Source organism: Petaurus breviceps, unplaced genomic scaffold (assembly GCF_028583685.1).
Source record: "Petaurus breviceps papuanus isolate PSGF00001 unplaced genomic scaffold, PetGlider_PUasm1.0 90333, whole genome shotgun sequence".
Classification (NCBI taxonomy): Eukaryota; Metazoa; Chordata; class Mammalia; order Diprotodontia; family Petauridae; genus Petaurus; species Petaurus breviceps.
In genome coordinates this window covers 933927-957114 of record NW_027187220.1, presented here as the reverse complement: position 1 = coordinate 957114, position 23188 = coordinate 933927, and the positions used below count along the sequence as shown (strand labels likewise).

The window sequence follows — 23188 nt, the reverse complement described above, 5'->3', positions numbered from 1 at the left end:
TCTGATCCTCCCTCGCCTCCTCCCTCTGCTTTTCCCCTTCTCCCCATTTCTGCTTCTCCTCTCCTGTTACCTGTCTGGCCTCCAGGTATGCCCCCTCATTCCCTAGTCCCGGCTCCCCCCTCTCCTATTGCCCCCCCTTCCCTCCCCCCTCCCCTTCCTATCTGTCAGTCTCTGTCTTTTCCTCTGTTTCCCATTCCCCCATTGTCTCTCACTTTGTTTCCTGCCTCTCTGTCTCTGTCTCTGTCTTAGTCTCTTCCTTGTCTCCATTTCTCTTGTCTGCGGGTTTCCGTTTTTCCCCCATCTCTGCTTCTTCTCTCTCCTCTTTCCTCCTTAACTGTGTGGTGGCCCATGGAGGACCCCTGCTGCCCGGGCTCAGGTCTGCATGCCCTGAGTGTCCCTGGCCAGCCTTGCTCTTTGTGGTTTCAGTGCTGTCTTCCCTTCCTGACTTCCTGTTTTCTTTTTCCCTCCTCTCTTTCTCTTCTCCTTTGGTTCTCTTCTCTCTCTTCTTTCTCCTTTCATCATTTTGGCATCTCCCTCCCTTTCCCGTACCCTCCTCCTTCTTCCTCTCTCTCCCTCCTTCTCCTTTTCTCTCCCTCCCTTCCTTTTCTCTCTTTCCCTCCTTGACCCTCTCTCACCCTCTCTCCCTCATTCTCTTTCTGCCTCCCTTCTCTCTCTCCTCTTTTCCTTTCCTTTTCCTCCTTGTCCTGCTCTTTTCATCTTCTTGCCATATTGCCCTCATCTCTGCCCTGATCTGGCTCTCCTCCCCCCTCCTCCATCTGCCTTGGGGGCAGCTGTGTCCTTGATGCTGTCATTTTCCTCATCTCCCTGTCTCTCTCTGTCCTAGCCCTTGTCACCTTGTTTTCCCCCTTTGTTCTTTCCTCTATCTCCATTTCCCTCTTCTTGCCTCCTTCTCTGCCTTGCTTTCCTTTTATTTCCCCCGTTCTTTTTCTCTTCTCTGTGTCTGCCTGTCTCCTTCCCTCTCGGTCTCTTTCATGCCTTCCACCCCCTCTGTCTTTCCCCCATATTTCTCTGTCTTCTCTCAGGTCCACAGAGTCTCCCACCCTCCACCAGTATTGCTGTCCTGCCCAGCTGTTCCTCTCCATGCAGCCACTCCCCCCAGGCAGGCCGACTGAGAGCAGGTAAGAGTTAGTCCTGTCCCTTGCCATGCTGCTCTCCAGGACCTTGCCAGGCACGCTTGATTTTGGGGAGGGTTCAGAGGAGGGCCATGTCTAGGAAGGTTCCCTGGAAGAAGTAGCCTTTGAGCTCAACTGTGAAGCAGGTTGGAGCCTGGGGAGAGGGAACCACATGAGCTGAAGGCATGTGAAGGGGCCAACTTAGCCATTATAATGGGGATTATGGATTGTACCCTGCTGGCAGTGGGGAGCCATGGAATGTACTAGAACAAAGAGGGGTGATCAGGCCTTTAGAAAAATGAATCTGGTTGAAGCCAAGGGAGGCAGGGAGAGACCAGAATGCAGCTGGACTGTTCAGTGGGCAGATGGACAGATAGTGGAATGGCTGGCCAGATGATGAAGAGGTGAATGAAATGTATGGGAAGGGTCTGAATAGTTGGACTGCCAGGCAGATGGACCAGCAGATGGCTGAATGATTGGCAGAGTGGATGACAGGGCTGGTGGGCGGGAGGCTTACTGAATGGACAGATGGGTAAGCAATTGGGGAGCTCTCAAGATGGTAGCTCTTGGCGTAACTTCACTGTCTTGAGCCTATAATTAACCAGTTCAACTAGACTCTGCCTTCTCTCCTTGACTTCTTTGCCCCTTGCCCTTGTCCTGCCCACCCCCAGTCCATCCTCTCTCCTGCCTTTTCTCATCTTCTCATGCTTTCAGTTCTGGCCCACACTTCCCAGGGGTCGCTGCTTCTCCTCTACTCGATGCTGTGATGAAGGGGTGGCCATTCAACTTCTTTCCTCCTCTGGGAGTTTGGCTCTTTCATTTAGGCAGCTAGGGGGCGCTGCAGTGGATAGAACATCAAGCACAGATTCTAGACCTGAAGTCAAATTGGCCTCAGATACAGTGACTGTGTGACCCTGAGCAAGTCACTTCACTACTGTCTGCTTCAGCTTCCTCAACTGTGAAGTGGGTGTCATTATAGCACTTACTTTCCAGGGCTGTTATGAGGGTCCGATGAGGCCACGTTTGTAAAACAGACCCTAAAGCGCTACAGACATGCACATGCCATTCTCAGCATCATCCCCCAAATCCCTTCTCATCTTCCATCTTAACCACTGGCACCTTCCAGGCTCCTCATCTCTCACAGTCCTGGGCTCACTGCTGGCCCTGTTGCTCCTCCCCTTCCTCCTTTTCCTACCCTCCTCCTCCTCCCCCCATGCCCTCTTCACCTCATGCTTTTGGAACTGGCCTCTGGCTTGGGTCTCTTCCTAACAATTGAGCTCATATTTGGAAAGGATTTGGCACAGTGCCTATCACATGGGAGGTACTTAATCAGCCCTTCTCCTACCAGAATGAGCACTCCCTCTCAGCCTCCTTGGCAGGATCAAGTCACATCCTAATTTCCTATGCTTGGGTGACCCCCAAGGCTCTGTCCTGGGCCACTTTCTTTTCTGACTCTGTGACCTCCTCAGTTCCCATAGCTCCAACTCTCACTTCTAGGAGTATGACTCCCAAATATGTTTCTCAGGCCCAGATCTCTCCCTGAGCTCCAGTGATTGATTCAATCTTCTGCTGCCTCTTGGACATTACCCAAAACGTCCAAATCAGAACTCATTATCTTGGCTTCTGAGCCTCTCTGTCCTTAGACTTGCCGATTTCTGGCAAGGGCATTGCCATCCTCTCCGTCTCTCAGGTTTCCAAATTCAGCATCATCACCCTTCCCTCCTCTTCCCCCTACCATCTTCATTCACTTGGTAGCCCTCAGCCCCTCTCCTCACTTACAGCTACCACCCTAATTCAAGCCTTTGACACTTGTTCCCCTAGACCATGGCAATCAGCTAGTCCAGACTGCTGTCACTGCTTCCTCCACATAGTTGACCCACTCATGTATCTTCAGGGATGCTCTTTGGCCTCTAGCATGAAGTCCAACCTCCTCAGGCCTCCCCAGTCTGGTCCCTGATAACCTTGCAAGACTAACTTCATATGATTCCTCTTGGCCCTACACTAGCACCAAACTAAGCTACTTCCCATTCTCCAACCTTGGCATTTCATTTTCTGCCTTCACACCAGTGGCCCCATTGCCTAGGGGGCTTTTCCTGCCCCCACCTCTATATCTTCCAGTTCTTCAACTCTTCCAAGGCTCAGCTGAGGCGCCACTTCCTATGGAGCCCTCCCAATTGTTAGTTCTTTCCATTTATGTGCGGTTCATTGTTTCCTCCAGCAGAATAGAAGCTCTTGGTGGGGATGAAGAGGGTGCGTGTTGTTGTCTTTGTGCTCTCGGCATCTAGGAAGGTGCCCGTCTGTATGGATACATGAATGGATGGTCAGCTAGGTGGAAGGAAAGAAGAAAGGATGGATAGATGGCTGGATGGTCAGCTAGGTGGATAGAAGGAAGGATGGATGGAAGGGTTTGGTGGGTAGATTGATGAATGAATGGTTGGCTAGGCAGGCAGATGGATTGTGGGATGGATGGGTGAGTGTTGAGTGAATGGTTAGGTACATGAATAGAAGGATGGATGGATTGTGGGACTGATAAGTCCTGGACTGCTGCTTCTTTAGTCTTTCCCTTCTTTAAAGTTGTCAAATTGTTACTCTTAAAACATAGATTTGACTGTGTCACTCCCTACTCACAAATTTCCTGTGACTCCCTATTGCTTCTAGGATAAAATACAAAATCTTCAGCCTGGCATTTTAGGCCCTGTACAGTCTGCCTCCCATTTACCTTTCCAGGCTTATTTCCTATAACTCACCTCATGTATCCTCAGTGGATAGGACACTGGGCCTAAGTTCAAATCCAGCCTCAGACCTTTCCTAGCTGTGTGACCCTGGGCAAGTCACTAAACCTGTACTTGCCTCAATATCCTCAACTGTACAATGGAGGTAAAAGCAGGAAATATTTCTAAGGTTCTTAGTATAGTGCCTGGTACATAGTAGGTGCTTTCGAAATGTTAGTTCTGTGTCTCATCAGACTGGCTGGTGAACTGGTCCCTGTATATGATATCTCATCTCCCACTTCTGTTCCCCATTTTCAGAATGCTCAGAACTTGCTGCTTTCTCTAAGGCACTTCCTGAACACTCCCCCCACCAGCTGTCTTAAGTTCCATGCTATTTTGTGGGAGGGGAGTGCTAGCAAGACTTGGGGAATTCATTTTCTCAGTACTGTGGGAAGTTCTCAAAGGCATGGAGGGGGTGCTGGTTCCCCCTAACTTTACATTGACTTTTCTGTGTAAATTTCATGCCCTTTCCATTCTCTGCTCCCCCACTAATACCCTAATCCTCGTCCAGTAGAAATTTCTCAAGGGCCAGGCCTTGTTTCAGGTTTTATGTCTGTAGCCCCAGGACACCTTGGGACACGCATGGGCTTAATGAATGGTTGCTGAATAGAACTGAATTGAGGAGGCAGCTAGACAGAGAACATCTTGTGGCTACATGCATAGAAAAGTGGCCATTGTGAATGGACAAAAGGACAGTTCGGTATACAAATGCATGGATGGGTCCATGGATGGATGGATAGATACATGCATGGATGCACGGATGGATGGATAGGTCCATGGGTGGATGGATAGAGGGGTACATAGGTGAATTCCTAAGTAGATGAATAGTTGGTTCTAGGCCATAAAGTTACCTTCTCAGGCCTGTGAGTCCATATGCCCAGAGAAACAGAGCTGTAACTGGTCCAGTGAAGCAGTGAAAGATGGAGTAACTGTGGAAAAATCTTTGAAGCAAGTCTTAAGAGCCTTATAGTAGATAGCTTTAGGTGACTTTCTTCTTTCTGAACCTCAGTTTCTCCCTCCTTAAAAGGGAAGAAGCCTTCAAGGGGATCCCTTTAAGAGCCCTCTAGAGAGACAGTTCAGAATGGGGTAAAGATGGGAGAGCTGTAGAGAGAAGTAGGGAGAAAAAGAGAAGAGAGGGGCATTGAGGAGATGGTGCATCATTGGTGGCCAGGGCCCCTGTGGGTCTTTGGGGGCGGAAAGCCCAGGATGAGGATCTGGGCAGGGGTGAGCATCTCCATCTCCCAGCCTTGGGCCTCACATATCCTGTCAGGAAGAGGAGGCCCTTGGTCCTTTCTGGTGCCAAGCTTCCTAGGATCTTGTTCTACACGTTGTGTCCAGTCCTGTTGGTAGGGCCTCAAGGCCTGGCCCAGTCCTAAAGTGGGAGGCTTTGGAGATCTTTAGAGGGAGGGGATGGCAGGGGGGATCAAGGATGGGGGAGGCATCTGAGGGCTCAGAGTTGGCCTCCAAGCTTAGCTGTCAGGTCAGGGGTGGCCATTCGCCACCTTAGCCCAGTTCCTGCCCGCCTTCCTGTGACCAGAACGCCCCCAGGCCTGGCTCCCTGCCCACCTAACAGCAGCTCTCCCTCTCTCTCGTGGCCCCACCTCTCTCCACTCCCCTTCACCTTTCCTGTCCCTCCCCCCCTCCCCACCCCAGGGACGAGGAGCTAATGGAGGATGACGTGGACGGTCACCAGTTCTGCTGCCCCCCTTCCGAGTCCAGTAGCCCTGCTTCTAGGTAACCTGGAAGTCCAGAGGCTTCGTCCTTGGCGGCTGGAGAATGCTTCCCCTGAGCCCTCCATCAGGGTCCCCGTTCCTACCCTCCTCAGGTCTCTATGCAGAAGCCAAAGCCTTAACTGGAAAGAACTGTGTTGGCCTCTGCTCTGTCTCCTCTCTCCCCTGCTGCTGGTGACAAGGATGAGCCTGCTCTTTGGATCTCAACCACCCCTTATCCCCTGCCCTGGTCCCCCAGGGACTCAGGGAGCCCAGTTACCCTGGAAAGTAGTTGGTCTGAGGAGAAGAGAGGAGATGAGGCTAAGGGGAGGGAAGGCTGGAAGGCCAGGAGGCCAGGGGAAGGGAGGCCGCAGGCCAGGAGGCCAGGCCAGGGGAGGGGAGGTGGAGAAAGGCTGGATCAGGAACTTGGTTCCACTGGTTTGGGGGGAGTGATGTGGGTAGATTGAGGGCGGCTCAAAGGACATTTATGGGGAGCCTTGTCCCCTCCCCCATTCCTACCATTTGCTGACTTCAAAGCTTCTGCCTACTGTCCCCTCCAGGCCTTGGACCCGCACAGACATTTTCTTCCCCCTACTCTCACATTTCAATAAAAAAACAAATCTGCCTTCTTCCTTCTTCCACCTTGGCAAGTCCTCACTTTCTGCTCTGCGTAAATGAGGCGGGTCAGGGTTGGCTGGCTCCTGGAGATCTTAGCTGCGGGACCTTAGACAAGTCACTTCTGTCTGGGCCTCAGTCTCCTCATTTGTAAAATCCAGGTTATAGTTGGCCCACCTACCTCACAGGGTTGTTGTGAGGAAAGCATTCTGTAAACCGTAAGGGGTGGGGGTGAGGGTGGGGGTCCCAAAGACTCATTAGCATTCTTGCCTGGCTTAGAATTCAGTCATTCCTTAAATCACTCAGTCGCTCACCCTTTCTGAGGCCTTAGTGACTAGGCCTTGACATCAAATGGGGCCAATAACAAGTGAGAAGGGCTCTTGGACCCCCCACCCAAGTTGGAGCTCTGGATCGCTGCCTGAGGCTTGGAGATGGGAGTGTGACTCGAACCCAGGGCTTCAGGGCCAGTAGGTGTCAGAGGCCAGACTTGAACCCAGGTCTGCCTGTTTCCACTGAACCTCTGGTCCAGTCTCCCTCAAAGAGATTTGAGCCCCAGGTTCCACCAGGAAACCTTAGGCTCAACCCAGCCACTCATCTTCAGAATTAGCTTTTCTCTTGCTTTTCTGGGAATCTGAGATCTGGGCTGGGGATGGGCCCTAGATGCCGGCACTTGGGGCTCGCTGGGGGCTGGGTCAGCAGCCCTGGAGTTCGAGGGAGCAAATCTGTGACAGGTTCAGCCAGGGGTGGCAGAGAAGCTCCCTGGGGGCTATCACTCCCTCCCTGTTCCCACCTGCTATTTTCTGTCCACTGCATTTTCCCCATTGACTCCTCATTGTTTGGGAACCTCCACAACTCAGCAATTTGAAGTCGAGCAGTGTCCTCCGCTCTGACTTTGAACCCCTTGGCTGCCTTCCCTCCCTCATTTCATTCAGAGGGCTGCCTGGAAGAGATGGCAGGTCTAAGAAAGGAATGTGTTGTGGGGGAGTGGAAGGGGGTGTTCATGGACTGGACTCAGGGATGAAATTGGGAGCCAGAGGTTGAGGCCTTGAATGCCAACTGGAGAAAGTCAAGTATGGGTCAGGGGGTGTGGGATGATGGAAAGGTTGAGCCCACCATCCAGAGGCCTCAGCTGAGCTTGTGTGAGGAATATGGGCTGTGAGGAGCTCTGAGCTTGGGGGTGGGATTTGGAAGAGCAGGCTCCCCATTCCAGGCCTGGGGGGCTGACAGGTCCCTGGTTGCCAAGGTGATGCCTCCCCTCATCCAAAGGCTCCTTCCCGTTTTGGAAGCCATGGCAACTGGCCAACCCCCTCCTCCATTTCCATGGCAACTGTGTCCATCTCCAGCCCCCCCCCCATCTGCTGGGGTTTGGGGAGGTGGCCGAGCTTAGGGGGAGACAGAGAGATAGAGGGGGGAAGATGGAGCAGACAGAGATTGTATAAAAGAGAATCAGAAGAAGAGGGAAAGAGGGGGAAGACAGGTAGACACAGGCAGAGAGACAGTCCCATGAGGGAGAGGGTTGTGGGCCCCAGTGTTGGTGCCTCCCTCTCTGCTGTCCCTACCCCCCCATGTTGTTTGGCCTCTTCCTGGCCTTCTGGGAACTCCCTCCCTCCTTGACTACTTTCTTGCAATCTTGGGGCCAGAGCCAAAGTACCCCCCAGCTGTTCTCCATTCCCTGGCAGCCAGGTTACCATAGCAGCAGGAGGCCAGGTGCCTCCCAAAGGTGCTGGGGGCCCAAGTGGCCCAGGAAGGGAAGGAGGGAAGTTTTCCTGACAACCCCCTGCCAGTGCCACCTTCGGCTCCCTTGGGTTCCCACCCTGGAGGAGGAGGAGGAGGAGGAGGAGGAGAGGAAGGAGCAGAATGAGAAAGGAGGGAAGGAGAAGGGAGGAGGGAAGGCCTTGTAACTGCACATTTCTCCTTGCTCCAGGTTCCCCTTTCTCTCCACTCCCTGGTCCCCTGATCTCTGGGTGAGGGAGAGTTCTGGGAAAGCTGAAGCCCAGACCAGGTGGCCAGTTAGAAGTGGGAGGGGGCCATCAGGGACCCCAGAGCAAGGTTGCTCAGGTCCCCGGCCCCATCCATCCCTTACCCTCCTGCAGTGTGGAGGGCGATGCCCCAGCCAGTGATCTGGGCGTCGGGGCCGACAGTCCGGAAAGCCAGGCCCCCTACCGTTGCGGGGGCAGTGCTGTTGTCAGCGAGTTCGCCAAGTTGTCGGACCCCTATGAGCTGCCCCCGGGTGCCTGCCATGTCCACATGCCTGGTCCGTCTGCTGCCACTGGCCTACCCTGGGCCCAGCGGGCTCGCCTCCAGCCCGCCAGCTTGGCGCTGCGAAAGCAGGAGGAAGAGGAGATGAAGAGGTCCAAGGCCCTGTCTGACAGCTATGAGCTCTCCACAGACCTGCAGGATAAGAAGGTAGGTGTGTCAGGGGCAGGGATCATCCATTTGGGACCCCTCTTGGTTGGTAATCCATACTGAGCCAGCCCCTGGCAGGCACTTCCTTCCTCCTCCCTTCTCCTTCCTCGCCTGTCCTCCTTTCCTTCCTTCTTCCTCCCCTTCCCTTCTCTTTGCCCCATCTTCTCCCTCTTCCTTCTCCTTTCTTTTCTTCCTTCTTTCTTTCCCTATGTTCTCCTTCCTTCCTCCTCTCTTTCCTCTCCTGTTCAGGTGGAGATGCTGGAGCGGAAGTATGGTGGCCCATTTCTCAGTCGGCGGGCAGCACGCACCATCCAGACCGCCTTCCGCCAGTACCGCATGAACAAGAACTTTGAGCGGCTGCGTAGCTCGGCCTCAGAGAGCCGCATGTCCAGGCGCATTATCCTGTCCAACATGCGCATGCAGTTTTCCTTTGAGGAATATGACAAGGGCCAGACAGCTCCTTACTTTGAGGGCAAGCCAGCCTCCTTGGATGAGGGCGCCATGGCAGGGGCCCGGGCCCATCGACTAGAGCGCGGTCTCCCTTACGGTGGTTCCTGCAGTGGCTTGGATGGAGCGAGCTCTGCCACCACCTCTGGGGAATTCTCCAATGATATCACTGAACTGGAAGACTCCTTCTCCAAGCAGGTGAGGCCTCTTCCCTCATTTCCCTTCAGCCCCTTTGGTGATCAAGCAGTGAAGGCCCAGTGGGCCCTCACTGCTGGGCCCAAGACCTTGTGATGGGAACATTTGGGCTAAGACGAGGTTCGTTCATTTCCCCTCCAACAGTTAGTTGTTGGCAGACTAGCACATCCTGAGACCAGAAATTAAAGCCAAGTGGCTATTCTGCCTCATTGGATGGAGTTTCTATCTCGGGAGTGCTCCACCCTGCAGAAAGCCCAAGTCAAGCCCCAAACTAATCAAACATGAGTGGCCCCTTGGGAAAGGAATTCTGGGAGTTTAGGTGAGCAGGAGGAAGTGGCAGGGTCCAGAGCATCTTTGCTTTAGCCTGACTGATGGGGCCTGGGCCCTTTTCTCTCTGCCTTTTCCCCTTCTTCCCTCTCTTCCCTGCAAACCTCTGAGGAGCAGGTGAAGTCCTTGGCAGAATCGATTGATGAAGCCCTGAACTGCCACAGTCTTCGGGGAGAGGAGGAGGAGGAAGAGGAGGAGGAGGAAGAGGAGGAGGAGGAGGAGGAAGAAGAGGAGGAGGAGGATGAGGAAGAGGAGACAGCAGAGCCAGGGAGAGTGGAGGTCTCAGGGCCCCTCCCAGAGCAGGCAGAAGCCCGGGACCGGGACCACCATGGGGATAGCACAGGCACTTCCTTCAGTGACGTCACCCTCTACCTGGATGAAGCCACTGGGCCTGTGTCCCCGCTGTCCCCAGACCACCCATCTGGCAGCGGTGATGCCCCACAGCCACCTCTGCCACCACCCCCACCTGGGGCTGCCAATGCACGGGAGGAGGACGTGGGGGCCCGCCGAGGCCCACCGTGCCTCGAATGTAGGGACTTCCGCCTGCGGGCAGCCCACCTTCCACTGTTGACCATTGAACCACCCAGTGATAGCTCTGTGGACCTCAGTGACCGGTCTGACAGGGGCTCTATTCACCGACAGTTGGGCAACTATGAAGCTGGTGGGACTGGTAGCCCTCATGGGACCCTGCAGCAGCACCCAGAGCCAGCACCACCTGGGAGACCCCCTCACCCCCTCCGTCACTATCCAGCCCCTGAGGCTAGTGGCCTGGGCCCGCCCCCCCCACCACCTCCTGGAAGCTCTGCTCTCAATACTGGTGGTCCTCCTGGAAGTGGTGGCAGCCGAATCCTCATGGGCAAGTGTGAAGCTGGCACGGCTCCAGTGGCCAGTGGCGGAGGCAGCGGTGGTGGTGGCGGTGGGGACAACTCCGACGGGGAGCCTGATAGCTTGAACAGCACCAGCAACTCAAATGAGACCATCAACTGCAGCTCGGGATCTTCATCGCGAGACAGCCTGCGGGAGCCCCCTGCCCCGCTTGGCTCCCAGACTTATCAGCGGGAGACCAGGCACAGTTGGGACTCCCCAGCCTTCAACAATGATGTGGTCCAGAGGCGGCATTACCGCATAGGCCTCAACCTCTTCAACAAGTAGGTTTCCCCAGACTCCGCCTTCCTGTGTCTCTGCATCTTCCACTATCTCCTCCTCTCCCTTCCTTTCCCTGAACTCCAGTAATCTGGGAGTCATGTGGGTTTCCATGTGATTACACTCTCTGTGACCTTGGACCTTAATCTACAAATACTTTGGAAATAGCAAAGCATGAGAACGAGCAGTATTTTGGGTGTGATCTTGAGAGTGTCATGTGTGTGCACTGGGTATGAACGTCTGTGAGTGTACACGCATATACTAGCTTACCGTGTAGGTAGAACATGTTCACCTGTACGTGACATTCCAACAATCGCTTTGCAAACAGGAAACCCGAGAAAGGCATCCAGTACCTGATTGAGCGCGGCTTCTTGTCAGACACGCCTGTGGGGGTGGCCCATTTCATCCTGGAGCGGAAGGGCCTCAGCCGCCAGATGATTGGGGAGTTTCTAGGCAACCGTCAAAAACAGTTCAACAGGGATGTGCTCGAGTGAGAAGGGGTGGGGTGGGAGGGAAGGCGCAGCCTGAGGGTGGTCCCTTGGGTGATCTCTTCCTTTTGTCTGATGCCCCCAGATTGGGAAAGTCCCTTCAACTCTCAAGGCCTTACTGCCTTCTACAAAAAGGGGGTGGGGAAGGTCAGTCCTTGATGGTTCTACCATTTTCTAGCAGTGTGACCTTGGACAAGTCCCATCCCCTCTCTGAGCCTGTCAAGGGGCTGGACTGGGCATTAGGGTTAGATCCCTGCCACCTCTTCCGTTTTATACCCATTCCCTGACAGATTCCAAGGGAAGGAAAATGGGGGTGGGCTGATGGCCAGCTAAAGAGTGTACACCCTCTTTCTCTTGGGTCCTCAAATAGCTGTGTGGTGGATGAGATGGATTTCTCCTCTATGGATCTGGACGATGCCCTGCGAAGGTTCCAGTCCCACATTCGAGTTCAGGGAGAGGCCCAAAAAGTGGAGCGGCTTATTGAGGCCTTCAGGTAAGCCCCTGGCACCTCATGATTCCTGGAGGCAGTGGCTGAGCAGAAGCCGCCAGGGGTGGGGGGTTTGGTGATAATGCGAACCTTGGAAAGTTTTGTGCATTTGTGAGGAAGGCCAGGAAAGTAGAGGCGGGCCGGTTGGACAAGTCCCTCCTCTTTGCCTTTGCAAAATAAAGATAATAATTTTTAAAACATTTTAAAGCCATTTATTATCTCTCCTTCCCACTTTACCCTCTCCCCCCACCCCATCGAAAAAGAAAACCCTTCTGACAATTTGGCAGCCAAACAAATCCCAAAAATGTGGGTTTCACTGTGCTTTGTAAACACATCTCCCCAGGCAGGAGGCAGGTGGCATGTTCCATCTTTGGTCCTCTGCACTTGGTCTTTCTCACGGCATTGACCACAGTTCTAAAGTCTTTCAAAGTTGTTTCTCTGCATCAATTGTTGTTGTCAGTGTAGAAATTGTTCTAGTTTTGTTCACTTTTCTCTACACCAGTTCTTTGAAGTCTTTCCGGTTTACTCTGGAACCATTCATTTGAGATTTTTTTTTTCAAGACTGGGTCTCCCGATCTTGTCCAGGCTAGAAGTGCATCAGACACTCATGGGCTCAATGCCACTGCTGATCAATCAGCAAGGAAGCTTTGACCAGCTCCATTTCTGACCTGGTCTTGCTCAGCCCTCCTTAGGTATCCTGGTAATCCTTGCTCCTAGGTGCTCACCATGTTGAGGCCTGACTCACTGGAGACACGTGATAGGTTTTATCCATTGCAGCTCCAGTAATCCACCATTCTCAGCCTCATTGCAGGAGTGTACCACCTGGCCATTTCATAGCATCCCCCAATTGATGGATGCCCCTTCAGCTTCCAGTTCTTGGCCACCAGAGCTGCTAGAAATGGCTTTGTACATATGAAGTTTTCCCCTCTTTGAGGGGAAAAGGGTATCCCAGTTCAGTAACCTTGGAGGTGCAATGCCAAAGCCCCTCCCAACAATTGGCATGGGCCTCTTGCCAGTCTGATGGGTCACTTTTGCTCAGTTACTTTAATTGTGCAATTCTCAATTCATAATTTGGAGGCTTTTTTTCTTCATGGTTATTGACAGCTTGAATTTCTTTTAAAAAGTCTTGTTCAATGTGATAATATTTCTTGAATGACCTACTTCACAGGACCTTGGGGAATGGAAAGGCTACTGGAGGTGGAAGCAGCTACAGATGGAGCTGAGTGCAGGGCGGGGGGGGAGGATGGAGTGGTGTGGACATTGTCTGGAAGATACAGGCTCTTGGGTGGCGTGACACGAGGTCAGAGTGAGGAGAACTGGTGTGTCTCCTTTCCATGGAAAAAGGACTGGGGAATTCAAAAGTGAGGTGATGAGCACATCTGACTTCCTTTCCTTGAGCAGCCAGCGGTATTGTGTGTGCAACCCGGCCCTTGTGAGGCAGTTCCGGAACCCAGATACCATCTTCATCTTGGCTTTCGCCATCATCTTGCTCAACACTGACATGTATAGCCCCAATGTGAAGGCTGAACGCAAGATGAAGCCTGAAGACTTCATCAAGAACCTCAGAGGTACATTGAGTGATACCTGTTCTGTACTGTGACCTTGGGTTGGTCCTTGCCCCCTCCCACACTGCCAGGAGTGCCCTCAGATCCAGCATGATGACATTACATGCCTCAGATGTGGCAGATCAGGGAGGTTTAATGAAAAGCAGGATTACTTGTAGACATAGATTCCCTAATTTGCTGCCTCCCTGTGTCAACTTCTCCCGCTGTAAACTGATCTAAAGCCTCTTCTATTTCTGGGACTCTAGGATTCAATGGCTCAGGCATGGCAAGTCTGAGAGGTTGCCAACTCTTGACTGGAGAGACATTGGGCACCTGTGACCCATTGCTGTTGCCCCTTTCTGGGCCGCAGTAAAATGGGAGGGGATTGCTTGAGATCTTGAAGCATCCCCTTACTCAGACGTTTTGTGACTCTTGTTATTACCACTGTCCGTTCAGTCAACCTACAAACACCCCTTCTCACTTAAACTATTGCAATGGCCTCCTCATGTTGTCTCTTTCCCATTGGCCTTCTCCTCACCTGCTAAAGTCTGACCATGTCCCCCATCCCAATAAGCTCCAATGGCTGACTAGTATCTTTGGGATCAAATGTGTAGGCCTCAGTCTGACTTTACCAGTTCTGCCTAACTTAGCCTCTCCCTTTGATGACTCTGGTGACCCCCATGCTTGTGCTCTCCCTCATCAGCTTTACATCTGCTAAACTCAAGCATTACCTCATATGTACGTGAAGGTTTTTCCTCCCTCCCCAAACTACCTGGTATCTATTTGGTGCTATAAAGATGGTGGCTGACATACAGCAAACATTTACTAAACGCTCAGTGATCAAGCAGCTCCAGTGTGCATGCAAAATACAAAAAGAAAGAGGAAAGCAGACGAGGACGACACGCTCATACTAAACAGCAATGAACAGCAAATAGGGAGGGAGGGCATCAGGAAAGGCTTCTTGCAGAAGATGGCTGCTGGGCTAGGGTAGAAGTGGAGGGGAGGGGCATCCTATGCAGACACATGTGTGAGGAACTGAGACAAAAATCCAACTTGACTATAGCCTGAAAAGGGGAATTAATGTATAACATAAGTGGAGGGAACAGGCGACGAATGACTCTGAAGGCCAAACAGAGTATATTTGACCGTGGAGGGGATTGGGAGCCACTGGTTTTGGAGAGGGAGGAGTGTGTAATATGATCAGACCTGCTCCTCAGGAAAACCACAGCTATTACAATAGTGCAGGAGATGAGGGCCTACACCAGGGTCCAGGCAGTCTCAGAGGAGAGAAGAGGGGACATAATTCGAGAGACACTGCAGAGGTAAAATCAACAGGCCTTGGCACCATATGGATGGGGGGGGGGGGGTTAGAGATACCAATGAGTCCAGAATGACTCCTAGGTGGGGAACCTGAGGGACTGGGAGGGTGGTGTGGTCCTCAACAATAATAGAGAAGGCAGTAGTGGGGGACAGTTTAGGGGAGAGTGAGTTCTGTTTTAGACATGTTTAATTTTTTTTTTTTTAAAAGCAATTGGGGTTAAGTAACTTGCTCAAGGTTACACAGCCAGGTGTTTCTGGGTGTGGTGCTGAGTATGTGAGCTTGGGATTCGATCTCCAGGTCATCCTGACACTGGAGCTGGTGCTCTTACTTGCTGTGCTACCTGGCCGCCCCTAGACATGCCTATTGGACATCCAGTTGGAGGTATCTGAGAGGCAGTTAGAGATGTGAGACTGGAGGTCAGTGGAAAAGGCTGGGGCAGGGAAGGGGGATTAGAGAATCCTCAGCATAGAGAAAGATGGTCATTCGATCCATGGGAGCTGAGGAGGTCCCGCAGTGAAATAGGATAGAAGAGCAGAGGGTCCAGGATAGAACCTTCCAGGACACCTACAGTTAGAGGGCATGATCAAAGGAGACTAAACAGGAACCATCAGTCAGGTAGAAGGAGAGCCAGGAAAGAATAATGTTAGGAAAACCCAGAGAGACTATTGAAGAGCATAGGGTAATGAACTGTGTCCAGAACTGCAGAGAGGTCAAGGAAGATGAGGACTGAGAAAATGCAAAGATTTGGCAATTAAGAGATCAGTAGTGACTGCAGAGGAAAAGACTGAGAGAAACAGCAATGAAGAAAGTGACTGTAAGTGCTTACAATGGACATGGAAGTATGCAAAACTCAAGCCATTTCATGCTCCCTCCAGGAGTTGACAATGGAGAAGACATCCCCCGAGACCTGCTGGTTGGCATTTACCAGCGCATCCAGGGCCGAGAACTAAGGACCAATGATGACCATGTATCCCAGGTGCAGGCAGTGGAACGCATGATCGTAGGCAAGAAACCAGTGAGTATTGAGAGCTGTGCCTGGCTTTGGTTCCCTGGCCCAAATGGACCACAAATAGCCCATTACTCTTCCCTGAAATCCTGTTTTAGGAGAATACATGAGCTGAACTGAGGAGTGTGGGGAGTAATCAAGGTTCATTTTTCTCCTGATTTCCCACCTCTTGGTGCCCACCTATCCAGGTCCTCTCCCTGCCCCATCGGCGCCTGGTCTGCTGCTGCCAACTGTATGAGGTGCCTGACCCCAACAGGCCACAGAGGCTTGGTCTTCACCAGCGTGAAGTCTTTCTCTTCAATGACCTACTTGTGGTATGAATATTCAGGGTAGCTAGGTTGTCAAAGAGGGCTAGGGGTGGTGGTGGGGGGTGGGTATGTTAAGTTCTGTCATGGACTTGCCATGTGTGCTTGGACAAGTCCTTTCCACATCTGGGGTTTCAGTTTCCTTCCTCTCTCTCCACAGGACAAGAATGGGGTAGACAGTTGGACTTTTGTTTCCTAAGAATCCTTCTAGATTTTCAGTTACCTTAAACTTAACAATCATGGATACAGGGGCCAAATTTTTTTTGGGGGGGGGGGTGTGGAGGGCGTCTTACCGAGATCGTCAATTTGGATCCTTTTTCGTATTTAAAAAAAAAAAAAAAGACTGTCTTTTGTTTTTTTTGTGCTACAGTCTCCCAGTGACAGGCAGTGTGGTATAAGGCTGGGGCTATTTCCCTTTTTTTTTTGTCATGAAGGCCTTAAGCAATCAGTTTGGGCAGAAAGAACAAATTCCCACACCAAGAAATAAGAACTCCTGGGGTGATGGATGGAGGGCTGGCCTTGGAATCCAGAACACCTGGGTTTGCTTTCCTGCTCTGGCACACACTAGTGGCAGGACCTCAATGTGTAGGGCAAAGCTGGGAAGATTATATAGCAGCTCAGCACTGGAGGAGGAAGCATTTGAACACCAGGAGCTCCTCCCAATCCACCAATTCAGTCTCAAGTTGGGACTAATCAAAGTGACTGATAGGCCCTTGGTAACCTACTGAATTCTCCCTTGAACATGTTCTGCAGCAGCACATGCACCATTTTGGACTCTGTGGGGAGTGGAGAGCAAGGAAGGCCCCAGGAGGGCAGTTAGTCTGAGCAGAGCAACCTTTGGGTGGTATTGGAATCACTCTTTGTCTTTCTCGGGTTCTGCTTCCTCATTCCAAGCTGTGCAGCAACGGTCCATAGTTTTTCCAGCCACTCCCCCCGCCCCCAGCCAAGTAGCCATGTTGGGCTCCCACAAACAAGGCTGCTTGGAATCCTTTCTGATAAACAGAGCAAGTTTTTGCCAGCGTGGTGGGATAGTGTGTCCGGTGTCCTTTCTATTTTGAAACCATCTCTGCCAAGTGGGAGGGCTATAGGAAGCCAGGCTTGGAGCTCCTTCAATGGGCATTCTTGCATTTTCGTGATTTGGTGCCACCATAGCTCTCTGTTCTACACCACAGGTCACCAAAATTTTCCAAAAGAAGAAGATCCTGGTGACCTACAGTTTCCGCCAGTCCTTTCCCCTTGTTGAAATGCACCTACAGCTCTTCCAGAATTCATGTGAGTTCCATATTGAAGGACCTTTGAGGGGATGGTAGCAGTCTGTAAAGGATGAAGATTCCAGCCAAGGGTGGACGTTCTTTCTACCCTGATGGTGCCCATGTCTCTTCTTTTCCCTGGCACCTGACAGATTACCAGTTTGGCATCAAACTGCTGTCTGCAGTGCCAGGTGGGGAGCGGAAGGTGCTCATCATATTCAACGCACCCAGCCTCCAAGACCGACTTCGCTTCACGTCTGACCTCCGAGAATCCATAGCTGAAGTCCAAGAGATGGAGAAATACCGGGTGGAATGTGAGTGGCCCCCTAAGTGTGACCCTTTAGGGGCTAGCCAGCCTCCTGTTTACATCCAGCCATTCATGGAGTTTCCGCTTCTGTGCCTTCAAACAATTTGCAAGGGAGGGTCCTGGACGGGGCAGGAGGTAAGTTGAGCCAAGCTCAGCTTGAAGGCCTTCACCTCCTCTTCCTCTGTCTGTATCCTCCTTGGGGTTTTGAAGAAGCAAAGATTCCTAGGGAAAAGGGCTTTAATTTTAAGATTTAAGGAGCTGAGCAGCTTCAAATCTGAGATGTTAGATCACTTTTAATATCTGCTTTCCTGGAGCAAGAAAAATCACTGTTGTGATCTCTTTAACGCTGAGTCCGGAAATGCAAGAATTGTCACTTCTGGGTTTCTAAGGGTCTGCCATGAGCTGGCTCTCTTCTGTTGAGGGGGGAGGGAGAGAGACAGAGAGAGATTAGAGCTTGGGCTGAAAAGTTCCTCCTGTGGGGAAATAAGTGATGAATCTCTCTAAACTTAGCCAGACTGGGCCTTGGGACAGCAGCTATACAGTCTACCAACTCAGGGAGCAAGTTTCCTATGTCTGAAGGGTTAGAAAGCTCTTCCCTTCCAGGATCCCAGAAGTGGGGAGTCTGAGTCATATTACGATGACTTTACAGAACAGGCAGCTGGGACACAAAGAGGGAAGTCACTTGATGCCCTGGTCTTAGCCATGGAGTGGGAAGAGTTCTAGACTGACCAAGTCAAAGACGAATTGTTTTTAAGTTTCAAAATCTTCAGATGTTTGGGTTGAACAGCTGAAGGCATCTAGCAATTGAGAGAAAGAATACACAATTCTAGAGGCCACAAGTCTGACCATGGAGAAGTTTGTAATTTTGTGTCTAGGAGATTGTACCCCAGCCTCACCCATCTACTCATCTTTGGGAAGCCCCTGTTGGGACAGTTCAGCCCTCAGGGGGCCTGGAGACAGAGAGCTTATTAATAATGGGACCTGCTCTCATATACACAGCGGAGCTAGAGAAGCAGAAGGGGGTGATGCGCCCCAACGCCTCTCAGCCCACCGGCTCCAAGGACGCAGTCAACGGCACATTGCCCCGGTCCAGCCTGGAGGACACGTATGGCCTTGGTGATGGCCTGAAGCGGAGTGCCCTAAGCAGCTCCCTACGCGACCTCTCTGATGCAGGTCAGGATTGCCCCCCCCCGGGGTGTGGTGATAGGAAAACCAGTAGAATCAGCAGGATTTGGCTCTGGGCAGGGAAGGGGGAAGCAATCTCCTCCTCCTTATTTGGGCCATCTCTCCTGCTCCTTGGACAGTGGCCCAGGGCCCAGTCCTGTCTAGGTGCCTAGAGCCAGAGCTGGACCCACAGAAGGGCTGACAGAAATGAGCTTAATAGCCAGAACAGTACAGGGAGTGAGGGACATGCAAGGGAACCAGGAGGGGCCATGCGCTCCCTCGCTCTGTCTCCTGTCCCTCTCTACCTCCTCTTGCCTCTCTCCTTTTCCTCTGCTGTCTCCATCTGCCTCCTAGAAGGGGAGGGTAGAAGAAGGGAGGGGAGCCCAAGGGGGAGAATATCCTTCAGGGGGTGGTCCTGGCTTTGAGTTGTACGAAGCCCTACCCTGACCCTCGTTGCTTGCGGGCACAGGGAAACGGGGGCGACGTAACAGCGTGGGATCATTGGACAGCACCATCGAAGTAAGTGGGGTGGCCTGACCCCCCCCCTGTCTGCATGGGGCTGAGTGCCTGCCCACCTGTGCCTGTCCAACCCCTAGCTGCCCCTTCCGGGGAGGAACAATGGCGAGACACGAGCTCCCTCTGTCTCTGCTCCTTCTGTCCTTTCCCATTCTCTCTTTCTGCTCCAATTTTCCAGGGAGGTGATTCTGGTGACGTCCAAGTGATGGGGTTGGGGGAGATCTTTCTGGAGGAGGAGACAGAGGAAGAGAGGAAGGAGGAGAAGAGGGAGGACTAGCATAGGCAAAAGGGGGAGGTGGTGGCTGTGGCCCAGAAAATCAGGGGGTACAGGAAGGCCCCAAGCCTGTTTCCTCATGTCTCTCCCCACCCCTCCCCTCCCTTGGAAGCAGGGAGTTCAGGTGGGAGTGTGAGTGGGGAGGCCCAGGGGCTGCGCTGCGTCCAGCTGGGCCTGATCCCCTCTCCCTCTCCCCTCCCCCTTTCCCCACTCCTGGTGTCCCCCATCCTGCCAGGGCTCTATTATTAGCAGCCCCCGCCCACACCAGCGGATGCCTCCACCCCTGCCTCCAGCGCCACCGCCACCTGAGGAGTATAAGACACAGCAGCGCCCCGCCTCCAACTCATCCTCCTTTCTGGGCTCACTGTTCGGCAGTAGAAGGGGCAAAGGCCCCTTCCAGACCCCTCCAGGGCCTACATCCGCCTCCTCCTCCTCCGCCTCCTCCTCTCACCACCATCACCACCACCACCACCATCATCACCATCCCCCGCCAGCCCCCACCCCAGCCCCACACCACATCCATGCCGATGGCCCCTCCAAGCTTCAGGCACTCCATGCCCAGTATTGCCATGTGCCTGGGGGCCCAGCCCCGCCTCCCCCACCTTACCACTCACAGCCTGCCCCACCCCCACCCCCACCCCAGCCAGCTCCTCTACCCCAGGTGGGCCCTATTCCACCACCACCTGCCTCAGCACCACCTGTGGGGCCACATCGTCATTTTCTAGGTGGGCATGGGCCTCAGCACTTTACACTGGGCCGGGCTGGTGGCCGAGCCAAACGAGGAGCAGCTGGGGCAGCCTCCATGGGGGGTCGCTACCCACTGCACCAACCCACTTCACCCCTTCCCCTCTATAGTCCAGCTCCACACCATGGTTTGGTCCACCACGCGTACCCCATATCAGGTCCGCCACCACCTGGTGTCCACCATGTGGCCAGTGCATCCAAACAGGGCCCCAAGCACTTTATCTTTGGTGGGCACCCCCCACCAATGATGTCCCGCTCAGCACCTGGAGGGCCCTATGGAAGTGGAGGAGGTGGTGGGGGCCACTCTGGCCCAGGGCACCCCCCTCAGTCACCGCTGTCACCTCACTCACCTGTGATACCACCCCACCCTTCATACCCACCGCTTCCTCCACCTTCACCCCATACTCCACTTACCCCACATTCGCCTGCACCACCCACCTCTCCCCACCCACCACCCCACAGCCACAGTCATGGCCACCCCCATGGTCATGGCCACGGTCCTGGGAACCCCAAGCCCAAACCAGCAAGTAGAATCAGCACTGTTGTTTGAATTGTAAGCAAAAGGTCAGCTCACCCCACCTTCTGGGTTGGCCTTGGATCCCCCTAGGACACTCTCTGCTTGCCCTACGTAAAAAAAAAAAAAAAAAATACATCCGTGTACAGAGAACACGAGAAATGTGGCCACCAACTGACCCTATTCCTGGTTCTATTCCTAGGGGTATGTTGGGCAAACCCCCACTTCCCCTCCCTGGTCCTAGTCCCTCTCTATAAAATGAGGGGGTTACTTCCAGATTTCCAGTCTATAATCTTCACTCTCCACCCCCCCCCCCAAGACTCTGATTTTCCTGTAAAACAAGGTTCACCTGGATGGGTCAAAATCAATCTGGCATCAGCCTAGGATTTTTACCTGGGCCCTACATTTCCCACTGTTTTCCTCAGGGGCTCACTGAGCAAGAGATATGGGAGGGGCCGGTGGGGAAGGAGTCAAGTCTTCAATTCAATAGTTCCTGCAGTGCCTGAGGAGTCACAGGAGAGTTTTAGCCAAGGTCTGTTTGGAGTTTTTGGAGAGACTCACCTAGATCTGGATATTGTGAACTGAAAGGGATGGTCTAGACTTCACTAGCAGGGGAATATTTAAGGCCTCATGTGGTGCCCCCATGAAGCCTGGCCATCCCTGAGGGCACGAGGGTTTGGGGCTTGGCCCTACTTCCCTTCTCCTTCTGAAGGACTTCCCCCCCCCCCCCCCCATATACTTGGCAAGAGATAAGGGCTACAGGCTTGGAGCTGACCTGAACCCCTGGTACATGAGCCCCCTCCTTTTCTGCCTTTGGGTCTGCCCTTCCCTTCTCAATCTGCCTCCTGTGATCTTGGAGCTTGGGGAAAAATATCCTTCCCCACCAGTTTTTCTCTATCTAGAGTAAAAATGCTGATTTATTCTGATCAGGAAGAAACACTAAACCCCACCATTTCACGTCTTCCCTAGCTCTCACCCCCTCTCCATGAGCCAAGGCACTTTATATAGGCCTTGGGGGGGGTGGGGTGGGATGGAACTGCAGGCCTCCTCATATGCTGGGTCAGGGCCTCTTAAAGATGGCCCCCTCCCCCCAGTGCAGGTTCCTGGGAGAGGGGAGGGGGGGAGAGAGTGTGAGTGTGCGCGTGTGCGGGGGGGGGGGGGGGGGGGGGCGGGGGGCGGGGGGGTGGGGGGAGGGGGGGGGGGGGGGGGGGGGGGGGGAGGGTGTGGGGGGGGGGGGCGGGGGGGGGGGGGGGGGGAGACTGCTTGAAGCAAGGTTTGAGTCCTACAGACTGGCCAAGACTGGGCAGGCCAAGATAAGGCAGAAGGGGAGAAAAGCTGAGCTCCAGGCTCAGGTTCGCTCAGTAAGGGCACTCTAGGGATAGCCACGGGAGCCATGGAAATCCTGAGCTTTTCGGTCCTGGCTGCCTCCTCCACGTTCGTATTTCGTACTAAACCCGGTGCCTAGTGCGCCTTCACTCCCCTGCAGCCCGCATGTCCTCGCAGCCCTCACCATTCTTCCCTGCCTACCTGGCCCCAGTTGCCTACAGGGAGTGGCCAAGGGGCCTGGCCCCTTCTTTGCACAGAGGGCGCTGGAGAAGGGCTGGTCCAAAGCCTGAGGGAGGGGCCTCCCTCGGGGTCTCGGCTGGGGCTGCTCCATCCCTTTTTCCCTTTTCTTCTACGTTGTACATAAGAATGTATATTTGATGTCTTATAAACGCCCCCATTTCCGGCCTGTGCTCATCTCGCCTCTTGTGTTTCTTGGGCCGGGGGGGGGGGGGGGGGGAGACGGGGCGGGGCCGACCGCGGGCGTGGTTCCGAACATCATCTGCCCTTCATCCTTCAGTCCAGGTACTCTGGTATTAGCCTTCACAAAGCGGAGAGGAGACACTGAGAGGCGGACCTTGAACCCAGGTTTCCTGCCTCGATTACTCCCACTGCTGGGTCTGCACTCTGTCCCAGGATCCCTCCTCCTCTGCTCCCAGTCATCCTTCGTCCCGCCCCTCCCATCCCCGGCACTCTCGCTTCCTGACTCCTCCAGTGCGCTTGCGCAGATCTGGCCTTTAGAAGCGCACGGCCAGCGACAGGCTCAAGAAGATCCGGCTTTTGTTTACCTTTCCTAGTACCTTTCCGCCGCCTCGCCTCAGGGACTTTTTACTCCCTCAAGAGCCCGAGCCGCCCGCAGCTTCACGGCCCCGCCCCTTCCCAACTCCCCGGGCTCCTCTGCCCCGAGATCCGCCGAGGGCCCGGCAGGGCCACTCGGCGAGGCCCGGGCTGGAAGCCGGAGCTGCGGAGGGATTCTCAGCTGCTCGGAAAGGGACAGCCCGATCCAAGATGGCGATGGCGGCGGCAGGGCCGGCGGCGGCGGCGGCGGCGGCGGCGGCGGCGGCGGCGGCGGCGGCGGCAGCGGCAGCAGCAGCAGCGGTCGGGACCAGGGGCGGTGCGGTGACCACGGCAGCGGCAGCAGCTGCGGAGGCGGTGGCGGCGGCCCGGGGGCGCTCTTGGTAGCGCGCACGCACGCACGT

The 23188-nt window shown here is 53.8% G+C and overlaps 1 protein-coding gene and 1 long non-coding RNA gene across 10 annotated transcripts in view; one reads left to right on the top strand and one right to left on the bottom strand.

Annotated features, from left to right (window-relative positions):
• Positions 1-21060, top strand: part of IQSEC2 (IQ motif and Sec7 domain ArfGEF 2) — a 33913-nt gene extending 12853 nt beyond the window's left edge. Inside the window, exons 3-16 of one of the 3 annotated variants that reach the window (XM_069108234.1) lie at positions 876-1139; positions 8322-8634; positions 8884-9279; positions 9721-10751; positions 11075-11236; positions 11605-11727; positions 13123-13289; positions 15462-15601; positions 15781-15906; positions 17070-17169; positions 17300-17461; positions 18454-18627; positions 19088-19137; positions 19644-21060. In XM_069108234.1, the coding sequence (XP_068964335.1) occupies positions 876-1139; positions 8322-8634; positions 8884-9279; positions 9721-10751; positions 11075-11236; positions 11605-11727; positions 13123-13289; positions 15462-15601; positions 15781-15906; positions 17070-17169; positions 17300-17461; positions 18454-18627; positions 19088-19137; positions 19644-20702 (4267 nt within the window). In that variant the 3' untranslated portion in view covers positions 20703-21060. The remainder of the gene's footprint in view (positions 1-875; positions 1140-8321; positions 8635-8883; positions 9280-9720; positions 10752-11074; positions 11237-11604; positions 11728-13122; positions 13290-15461; positions 15602-15780; positions 15907-17069; positions 17170-17299; positions 17462-18453; positions 18628-19087; positions 19138-19643) is intronic. The other 2 variants (XM_069108232.1, XM_069108233.1) reach the window with 2 other exon arrangements.
• Positions 17732-23024, bottom strand: LOC138177188 (uncharacterized). Of its 7 annotated transcripts, none has more exons than XR_011172452.1 (7): positions 22778-23024; positions 22194-22530; positions 21060-21168; positions 20727-20776; positions 20301-20425; positions 19194-19360; positions 17732-17867 (listed from the first exon to the last, which is right to left on the bottom strand). It is a non-coding gene; the product is annotated as an uncharacterized lncRNA (long non-coding RNA). The 7 variants fall into 7 exon arrangements; XR_011172450.1 differs by having other exon boundaries at positions 20732-20776; XR_011172455.1 differs by lacking the exon at positions 20301-20425.
• Positions 23025-23188: the final 164 nt, after the last annotated feature.